An 11,448-nucleotide genomic window follows, 5' to 3' on the forward strand; every position below is an offset into this window, starting at 1 on the left:
GATATGGTGGTTAGTTCTCAATTTTCATTTCCATGGTTACATGCATTGCATGTTTGATGCCTTACCATAATATTGATTACTTTTAACATGATAGGTTGACACAAAATTAGAGCCTTTGTATGACATAGGGTGGCACGTAGCACATAATTTTATTTAGAAACACTATTTGACATATTAATGTAGCCGTGTAGGTAATTTATTCATAAATTAATTAGTGTTTTTGATGGGTTAATTATATTTTTTTTAAAAAAAACAGTTCTACTAGCTATTGAGGGCTTGGGGAAAAATACTTATGGATAAACCCTTTTTTTTTGTAAGAAATTTAAAAAATAAATAATAAAAAATAGAAACATTCATTGAGCTAGCTATAAGTTGGTAGCCAATGATTGTGAAATCTCTTTGATTGAGAAATCTCAAATGGATTTTCAAATCCAAGCAATAAAACGTCATATATGGTGCTAGATAGGTGTCAAAAAAGAAGTGGATAATTCTTAGGAAAATCTGAGTCATAAAATTTATTAAATAAAAAAAAAAAATTAATATAGTGATTATTATTGTTGTTTTGATCCATATAAATTCAATGAAATGCTCAAACGAATGGAGTTCTATTGAAGATGGTAGATGATGTCATTCTCGTGGGGGCTTATGTCGTTTTAATAGCTATTAATCTAGACAATTATTTAAATTATTGATTTTGACTTTTTAAAAACAAGTTTGTGTTGTTTACATCAGATTTTTTTTTTTTTTTTTTTTTAATTTTATTTCTAGAACATTATCCATTGTTATTGTGTAGAAGATCTTTTATATGCTATCATGACATGGGAACATCAAATTATAGTATGTAAGTGTTACATTGTTATAGTTAACACTGAAAATCACCACAAAGAATTACATCAAGACATAATTGAAGTATCCTTTTAAAATATTAGGCTTGTTGACGTAAAGTCCAAGATCAGTGTATATACTCTATCAAAACCCGCTCTAATGGCCATTTAGTTAATTGTTTTTTAATACACAAACATGTCCCTAGCTCACAAGCATGCACTTCCTCACTAATTATCAACGGTATTACCTTAATTAATCTATAACTCAGCTGATGAACACAACCCTTAATTAGCAATAGGTTTAAGAATAAGCAATCAAATGTATTGATAAGAATCACTATTTGTTTATTGGGGTTTAATAAATTCGTTTTTAATTATTAGCTACTAAAATCACTACTCGTTTTTAATTCTCTTCAATAGTGAAGTGCTTTAAATTTTAGCTCTATGCTCAATCTTTTTGTTAGGGTATATGTAAATAAATAAAGTGTTAATTACGGGTCTGGGCTGCACCTGCAAATCAAGAGAGAAAGTCCACTTCTCGCAAGTCTAAAAAAAGTTTCATCCCAAAATCATATGGAAATAGGAGGAGTAGCCTCTTAACCTAATAAACCGATTAACCTTATCTTATTTAACCAATGTGGGATACTTACGTGTGGTGATACTTAAGAGGTCTATTCTTCAACATAAAGGTTATGTCATTATTAATAAGTTTTAGTATTCCTATATATTTATATACATAACGCTAGGGCTTCTTAACCGTATTTACCAAATAAATACTCATACATTCTACATATTGATATAAAACCTCTATTTTTGTTTTTCTATACATACGAAGTATAATATAGAATGCCATCGATAAACAAGAGATACACTTCACATCCCCTATATATGTTCTATCTCTCTTGTTGCTCCCAATACTTTGGTTGATTAGCTTGCTAGTTGCTAAATACCGACGGCTAGGTTAAACTGTCGGTTATTATATACCTTTGGTACTATTTATGACATAGGAGTAATTCATTATCAATATAAAAGAGGCATAAAAAGCATTAAAAGTATGCCACAAACTGAAAAATTAAACCCTACACAAACAACACATACTGGCCAAATTTCTTTTAAAAAGTATGACTAACGAAACACAAATTCAAAGAAAATCCATAAAACACACGAAAGAACGGACATCAAAAGACCAAACCCTCATGACACGCTAGAAAAACACCAATTCATATTCATATCGCCTCAAAACTTTTATCAAGGACATGCATATAAAGCTTTAATTTGGTTTAATGAAGGACAATAAGCATATATAGCTCGATGTTCGTTGTGTATACATGACTATATATAGCTCATTTATTTGCATATTGTGAGGATCTTCTTTATATTATCGACTTTCCTATTTTTTCAGAACTCATATAGTTAATTTTAAAGTCAACAATTGTCTTTTGGACGTTGGTATTAAAAAAAAAAACCAAATTTCCCTTGAAAATCGATACAATAATTGATTAATTTAATTAAATAGAAAAGCTAAGTATTATTTAGTACTCGTGGTATCATATTATTGATGAAGAGTATTATATATGATGTTACGCACTACTTACGCATGTGTGTAATTCTAATACACTATAATTAATGATTCCGATCCCCTAAATTAAACAACAAATTGACTTGTTTTCATGCAATTATATTCCCGTCAATTTTATAATTGTTGATGGAAGCTAGGTTTAGGGAATTAAAGGTAGAACAATTTAACAAAGTATCAGATTCCTACCAACATATATTGATTCTGTTTGATTCTCAAGACAAACTTCACATGATTTTTTGCTGTTTAAAGGCACAATAAACTTAATCCAAATAGATAGTGGAGTCATACCAAGACACCACCACCTAGCTAATCTAGCAACTAACATCAATCTATCCCATGCATGTATTACTTCCATTCATTTTTAATAAAAAAAGATTTAATTTATCAATAACTTTTCTTTGTATAATCAAGAATATATTCTACAAATCATATATATATATATATATATATATATATATATATATACTTCTTTTGGTCTGTATGATAAGCCACGAAGGCATTGCAAATCGATTATTACAATTGGAAAAGAGCGGATCGTACCTACATAGACACCTTATCTTTGCAAACAGGTTAAGACTCATTGGTACAAAACATATATAACTGATATTATAGAACGAATCGAAAACTGATAATATAATATCCATATGATTAAAGTGCGAATAATCAATTTATAACCAAGTAATATAAACATATGTAATTATTTTATTAATTATTCAAAAAGCTCCTTCATTATTAATCCATTTAGTAAATTCTAAATCAATGAAAGTACATTATTATTACATGTAAATTATTTGATACCATAATCTTAAACTAAAGTGAGATACCCTCCAAAAAAAAAGAGCAAAAAAGAGTGAAATTATGTTAATTGTGCAACAACACACCAAGAAGCTAGCTTGGGGGTGGTGGGTTGGAAAGAAAAGTGAGGTCAAATTACAAAAAAGCCCCTTTTCTTTTCCATGCATACCTAATAATAATATACTTGCCCTTTCCCTCCCATTTTATAGTACAAAGCTTTTTAATTTTTTAAATTTTATCTCATAATCTAAGCTATTACTTATTCTCCGATCCCTTCATGGGTGCTTCCATGGCTAACATTGGTGGTTGTGGCATCGGCGAGCTAACCACTACGTTAGGAACACGACTAGCTTCGACATTTCTTTGTGATTCAACATCATCTAACTCATGGTCTTCGACGATGGTTCCTATTTCGTTGCTATGAAAATTGTTACACCCCTTGATTGCTTCGGGAATTTCTTCGGTTTCTTGCTCTTTGTACTCCTTGTACTTCCCCCATAGTACTGAATATAATCCCATCACTATCAATACAGCTCCAATAACACTGCATATCATAAAATTTTGAAAATTAAAGTTAGTTAGTGATAAATAAGTGCATCTATTGTTACAAAAGAAATATATATGTACAATAAATTATACAAATGGATTGATGAATATCACAAAATTTTAAAGGTACTTTCGGTTAAAGTTTATATAGGCTACTTTAGGGTAGGTGGTGTCATGCCAAAATTAAGCATATTTCCTATTTTGTATTATCATAATATTTATTATTTTACGTATGATTTTATATCTTATACCATAAAATTGACAATAATACATGAAAACGATATTAAAAAAGCGGAACTTCGAAGATGAATAATTACGTACAATTTGAAATGTCGTGAAATTGTTTTTGATAAAGACATAAAATTATAATAAAGCTAGCTATTTTGATTTGAAGTATTATACTAGTATGATTCTACTAGTTATGTGAAACTAGGTTATGTGCATGCAATAGTTGTGTAGGAAAATCGCTTACTCATAAATTCTTTAGTACGGAGTATATTTTTTGTATGTATATATGTACGTGGCCTATCCAATTACCTTCTAACCAATCAAATAATTTCAAGTATATTATTTTTTTCGTCATTTTTTCTAAATTAAATTTTACGCTCTAACTAAGAAGACTGTACCATCAACCATTGTATTGGAAATCACCCGTGTATTATACGACACAGATTTTTAATTTTTTGTTGTACGCATAAAGGTATATGCTTTTAGTTTGAGAGAAGAATAGTATAGAAAAGTACCCTCCAACGTAAATCTTTTCAGCAAGGATGAAAGAACCCATGAAAGCCACAATGATCATCATCAAAGGGCTAAAAGCCGTAACAAAAACGGGTCCTCTTTTCTCCATAACAATACCTTGTACATAGTATGCAATTCCGGATGTTATAATACCCTGTTACAAAAAATAGATCGAGGGAACAAATTAGTTAATCATATATACATACGGAGTATATTACAATTTATATTATAATTATTTAAATATATATAAAATCGAAAATAATAAAAGGACGGATAGAGTACTTACAGCATAGGCAGCAGCAAGAAGATTCATGTCCCAACCAATATTCCATGCAGAGGGGTTGTGCTCCATAACAAAAGTCACAACAATAGATTGCAAGGTACCCATAAAGCATACTAGTGTTGTCAATGTTAGATGTGCTGAATATCTTCTCATTGTTATTGCCTACAATCAAACAAAGTCCAAAAATTAGGGAACTAAAGCTTGTTATAATATTATATTTGATGTTATTAATAAAGGTCCAATAATTGGTTTAAATAATTTAATCAATCAACTTATAAAACTTTGCCCAATTTCCCACTATGAATATAATATTATCCAATCTATAGTATTTTATTCTGACTCTATTTTGTGCGTGTTTGTTATCTTACATGGATTTTATATTTTGTGTTTTAAGAGTTATATATTTTTGTTCAGTGTACGTCATAATTAATCTAATATGAAATTAAAAATTACCTGGAGGATGAAAAAGGCGGCCCAAGCAAGGGTGGCTAGGATGAGGAGAATCGAACCCTTGGCCCAATCTTTGTCGGCAGCAGCAACGGCGGCCTCGGAGGCGGAGGAGGTGTGGGCAGGATGGATATGAGAAGACCACACCATATTGACGACATGACCTTTGTACAATGTCATCAACATTGCACCCGCCACTGTGACTAAAGTTCCCACTACTTTTGCTTGGCACCTCAACTTTTTTATGTGCACCTTCTCCATCCTAATCAAAATAGATTATTACATCATCAGTAACAACTTAATTATTAACTTTATCTATAATTAGAAATCTATAATTTATAATAGCCTAATAGGGTCTATATTTATAATTATCTGTTATAACTTTTTAAATATTATTTCTGTTATTCGCTATGTTTTTGTCTATTTTTACTATTAGAATTATTATATGAGACGACAAAAATTTCAAAGTAAAAAGAAAAAAAACGAAGGGAATAATTGATTATGACGATCAATACCTGCATAGGACGGCCATGACAAATGTCATGGCCGGAAGCATGTTGCTCATGGCGCATGCATAGGTAGGAGAAGTGTATTTCAATCCCAAGTAGTAGAAGTTTTGATCAATTAGTGGCCTATAATTGTAAATAAAGAAAGAAAAATTAGTCACATGACAAATCAAAATTCATATTTATTAAGCTAATAATTTGGATATAGTGAAGAAATTACCCAAGGAGCCCCAACACAAACATTTGTGCGAATATAAGCAATGTCATCTTTGGCCTTTTTCCCCTGCATAAACATAAACACAAACATTTAAGCTTTCATTATTAACTTGTCATAAATTCAAAGCTCCTTTCATCTTCATCTAAGTATCATTTTCATCGTATAGACTATTTATTTCTGTTCAGATTTAGTTGTCACGTTACTCATCAGCTTAGATCAAGTTACAGTTTATAGTAAAGAAATACTTTTGGATACCATAGTGAGTAGTAAAAATCTCTAATACCTCTCACAAACAAGAGCAAAAGGAGCAATGACAGCCGTGGCAAAGGCGTGGCGATACACGACAAGGACATAGTGGCTCATCCCACCATTGAGGGAAACCTTGGTGACAATGTTCATCCCAGCATAGCCAAATTGCAAGCAAATCATAGCTATGTATGGCTTGAATTTCTCTAACAAACTGTTGTTTTGAATTCCTTTTCCTTCCATATTTCTTCTTCTTTTTCGAGTATGAGTTTGTATTCGTGTTCGAGTTCGAGTTTTGTAGGGGGAAATATGTATGTATGGTAGTCTAAGAGAAGTAAGGTTTGTATGGAAGAAAACACTTGAAGCTAGCAAAAAAGCTTGTGTTTTCCTACAAAAGAAGATAGCAAATGCCTTGGTATATATAGCCACTTTCCTTTTGGTATTATGGCACTATTTTATATTATTTTAATACTTTATAATAAGATTAATATTATTATTACATAATCAAATATAGTAAAACTTTTTTTTTTTTAATTATTTTTTATTTTTTGAGGAAAGTGTATATGTTGGAGCACGTAAGAATCCCTATGTCACACCACTTGAATGGAAGAGAGGGCTCATGCGGGATCTAGTTGAATATTCTGGTTGATTATTTTTTTTGAATTTTTTTTTTTTTTTGAAAAAAATGATTTTAAAGTTAAAATATTCATTCTTTATAAAATTTTAATGCTAGTTGTGTACAACATCACTACCACCAACCCAATGTTTTTATGCTTGTTATGGGACTGGTGGCTACTTTCATATGATGAGGATATAAATTTGACAACAGATTTAAGTTTGCGTTTGATTTCAAATTTTTTCTAAAGGTTATAGTGGTGTTTCTAAATATAGTAATTATTACGGAATAAAAGATATTTTCTACTAAGTGTTCTTCGATTAAGTTGTAGCTAGGGTATAAATTAGTTAAAAATGACCTAATAATAGTTAATAAAGGAATTTATATTATAATAATATAATGTTATGTTATATCTTTAGCTTATGGGTCATTATGATGTGTAATTTTGGACGAAAGAAGTAAAAAAACAAGAGGTGTATATGATTATATAGAACAAATAAATAAATCCTTTGTTGTCTTTAGGGAAAAAAAATCTTTGTTGACTTGACGTGTACATAGTATAATAATATATAATTTTTGGTATGATGATGTCTTAACCTTTTAAGAAAAACAAATATTAATATGTACAAAGTAGCTAGTAATGGTAGTGTGAGTACACTGAGTAGTAAAAAATAACTTTGACCTTATGTGTACAATAATTTATAAAGAAAAAATATATTTAGCGGAGAGTTGTTAGATTCGTAATAATATGTATTCTATTAATATGTAATTTTCATAATTAATTCATTACGAAATGAAAGATACTTGTGTTTTAATTTTTTTAAAACAGCATATAAAACGACAAAATAGTCAAAACTTATTTGTTCTAATCTAATTTAAAATAAAATAAGTAAAAATAAGGTGAACTAAACATGACTTGCTTTAGTCCAAATTGGTTTATCCCTAACATAGCTAATTCAATTTCCGATTTTGTATCCTAAATTATACATACATCTTTTGTCCAATATGATTTTAGACCAAGGAACAACCCTGGTATCATTATTTTAGAGTGGACCCTTCACTAATCACTAATGATCCAATTCATTTTATAATTTGTGATAGCTTTTCCTTAATTACATCCAATCATCTCACTCATTGGGGTTATAATTTAACTTAGTTTTCATCTCTACCAATCGAAATCATTATTGAAATCACAGATTTTTTTAAATTTTTTTTCATTACAAGACCTTGTTGTATTTGCCTTAAATTAATTCCACTTATGTTAAGTAGATTAAAAACATTTAAATTTGATTTTTAAATTACATTCTTGATAGCCATCCTAAATTTTTGACATACGAGTACAAGATTTTCGATCAACATATTATTATATTAGTTAAAATTATAATCATAATGATAATATAGTAATTAATTAGTTGTAAACCTACATGATTTTTGTGTTGTACATATTGACTTACATGATAGGTTCAAAAAAAAAAAAAATATTGACTTACATGATGATCGAATATAGAATTTCTTCTCTTAAATTGAAGTTTAAGATATGGCTTATTGGCTTACACGTGTCGGCATATTACAGCTCTTGAGAACTTCAGCCAAACAGTAAGAGTATTGGTGCTTGCTGATAGCAGTGGGCCCTGTAAAAATTGAGGACGTTGAGATGGCCCATTGGGCTAATATGGGCCCTCAAATGGTTTTTCATATGCGACAATTCTCTCTTATGTTTTATTTTCATATTAATTTTGGATTAAAGAACCATAATATTCTTCTGATAAGGTTTTATTAAGAGCATGTATGACATGTACCCCAAATTTCCTAGAATATTGAACTTTGTGTGATGGTTTGTGGCCAAAAACAAAACACTATTTTAACGGCCCCATGTAAAGATTCACTCCCATAGGCTTTCCTTGTGATACTATAAGTTATAACTCATACTTGGTATTAATTATGGTCGAGTATACATTCATACATATATTTTTGGAGGAGCATCTGACCACATACATTATTACAAGCTTGCTTAATATGGTTTTTCTATTGAAAAAAGTTGAAGTAGCTCACGTACCTTATATATTTGTCAATCGTGCACATTAATATTAGATTAATTGGTTTGGTTCGTTACAAGAATGATGATGGAATTGAAGGTCCTAGATATTGAATATCGCCCTTCCAAAATTTGATTCTAGCTCATAAAGTCACAAGTGTTAATACTTCTTTTTTTTCATTCTCACTTTAGCATTTTTTGTCTCGTAAAAATATATTATGAATGATTATAAATAAAAGAATAGAGAAAGAAATAATTTACTGGATATTTTATTTCTTAATGCTTGTACTTTAAGTGCACAATGCTTCTCCTTATCCCAATGAGAAGAAAAAAAAAAGCAAAATGCATTTCTATACGTCATCTGATTTGCAACAATGACTATGATATCCATATCTATTAAGGTTTAGAGAATATATATTTCATTGTAATAAATTATATTTTATCTTTCCTTGAAAAAAAAAGATTATATTTACTATCAAATATTATGCATAAAATTTTGATTTGTGGATGGAGTGACGTGAAATTTCTTTACAAATAAAAGAATCTAAATTATATTCCAAAAAAAAAAAAAAAAAATTATAGTGGAGGAATTTGGCTTACGCATGCATCAAAAAACAATCTTGCTCCCCCACATCGATAACATATCTTTGTGAAAGAATATAAGAAGTTGCCATGTAATTATTTATAAGCTAATGTTTTCATAAATAGTTGACATATTTATATAACATCAAGATTTTAGATTAGATGTACATATATAAATCAACGTGACATATCCCACGGCATCTAATGCACTAATAAATTGGAACTTAACATGATATGATGATGCATGCAATATTGCAATTTCGCCAAAACTAATTATTCTTTTGGAATAAATTGGAAGAGAGGTCTTTCAATCTTATATTCCATTTTCACCGTCCAAATTTGTCTAAAGAAAAAAACAAAACCCATTTTCATGATAATGGAAAATAAAATACAAAAATATGTAACTCTTGATATATATAAATGTAGTCAGGAAATTGTCTAATTTATTTTTATTTATGATGGTGAAAAGATGGATGGACAGATGATAAGAATTTAAGAGATGTCAAGAAATTACGTTACAATACTATATGTCACCAAATCAACAACGAATTTCATCAACGTCATTAAAAACATAAACATGTCGCAAAACATTTTAGTAGTCATGCTCCGTGTCAAAGCATATGTTCTTGAGGGCACATGAATGGGGGTTCGTAAGTTCGTTCACTAGAGTTGAAATAATGAGTTTGAGATACTCAGTACCTTAATTCTAGCCCTAATTAAGTCAATAATCAATGTAAATGTATAATGATTTGAGCTGCAACACAACAAAAAAAAAAAACAAAAAAAAACCAACATGTAACAAAGAGTATTTTGTTAAAATTAGAAAGCAAAATGATTCACTTCTATTGTTAAAATTTGCTACTTTCTTTCCCGTTTTGATATACTTTGTATAATTATCCAACTTATTTCTCTTCGTGTTTACTTATTTGCTAAGCAACATTATCAATCACTTATAATTTTCCTCAATTATTGGAGAATTGATCTTGGATAATTGGACATGGGACTATGGGAGTGTATGTAGGATATTGCTATCCCGCCTTTTATATGATAATTGAATGCGAAGTATACTAGCTCCTTGCGTTTTAGAGATAATAAACTCTTTGATTTAGGAGTGTTAAGGATGAGTGGGTATAAGAAAAAGTGTGAATAAAGTAAAGATAATTGAGTAAAAATTTTGGCCGATTTTTTTTATTTTACTTTTGGACGTAGGCTTAATTTGGGTCAAGTTTAACGGAAAAAAATTGATCTAAGTGTAAATATTTTGAGATAAAGAGCGTAAATGTATTTAACAAAAATTTGTCAAAATAAAAATGACTTATTACACAGTTTTAACTGCATATAGGGCCTGTTCATATTTACTTATTTTCAGTTCAGCTCCAATCAGTTCAGTTCAGTTCAGTTCAGCTCCAATCAGTTCAGTTCAGTTCAGTTCAGCTCTTAATTTCCCTCTCTCATAAAATATTCATTTCAGTTCAGTTCAGTTCAGTTCAGTTCAGCTCCAATCAGTTCAGTTCAGTTCAGTTCAGTTCAGTAAATATGAACAGGCCCATAGTTGACTATATTTGAGCAAAAATATTTGTATAGATATTAGACTATATTTCAATATTTTAACATACATATCCTCATTTACGTACTATGAAACATAATTTTGTAAAATTACAAGTCGAGCCAAATCTCATAAGATTTCGTATAAGTAAAACGTGTTCGTTGTATAAATCAATAAACATATATCATTATATCATGGTCAATTTTGGCAAAAAAATATTTATAGACAATTTTTCATCTAGTTATCAAACATATATATATTTTTTTCTTTTTGTTTAATCCAATAAAAAAAAATCAATATCCTTATCAATAGAAAAAGTCATTTAAAAGTCAATTGCAAAACACCCGAAACGAAATGGAAGGAGAAAGAATTACTCCGTAAGAAATATTCGTGCTTACGCACTTATTTGGGTGGTTATCTAGTAGAATATGCTAATTCTCCCAAATCATAAACATAATAAGATTGTTGATTTGGATACATCACCA

At 29.6% G+C, this 11,448-nt stretch overlaps 1 protein-coding gene across 1 annotated transcript; it reads right to left on the bottom strand.

Annotated features, from left to right (window-relative positions):
- Positions 1–3,159: 3,159 nt before the first annotated feature.
- Positions 3,160–6,588, bottom strand: LOC110710533 (WAT1-related protein At5g07050-like). The gene is made up of 7 exons (XM_021888856.1): positions 6,222–6,588; positions 5,942–6,004; positions 5,731–5,847; positions 5,222–5,477; positions 4,772–4,930; positions 4,488–4,639; positions 3,160–3,742 (listed from the first exon to the last, which is right to left on the bottom strand). The coding sequence occupies exons 1-7, from the start codon at positions 6,425–6,427 to the stop codon at positions 3,454–3,456; spliced, it is 1,242 nt and encodes a 413-aa protein (XP_021744548.1). The 5' UTR covers positions 6,428–6,588; the 3' UTR covers positions 3,160–3,453.
- Positions 6,589–11,448: the final 4,860 nt, after the last annotated feature.

The sequence above is a fragment of the Chenopodium quinoa genome, unplaced genomic scaffold (assembly GCF_001683475.1).
Source record: "Chenopodium quinoa cultivar QQ74 unplaced genomic scaffold, ASM168347v1, whole genome shotgun sequence".
Classification (NCBI taxonomy): Eukaryota; Viridiplantae; Streptophyta; class Magnoliopsida; order Caryophyllales; family Amaranthaceae; genus Chenopodium; species Chenopodium quinoa.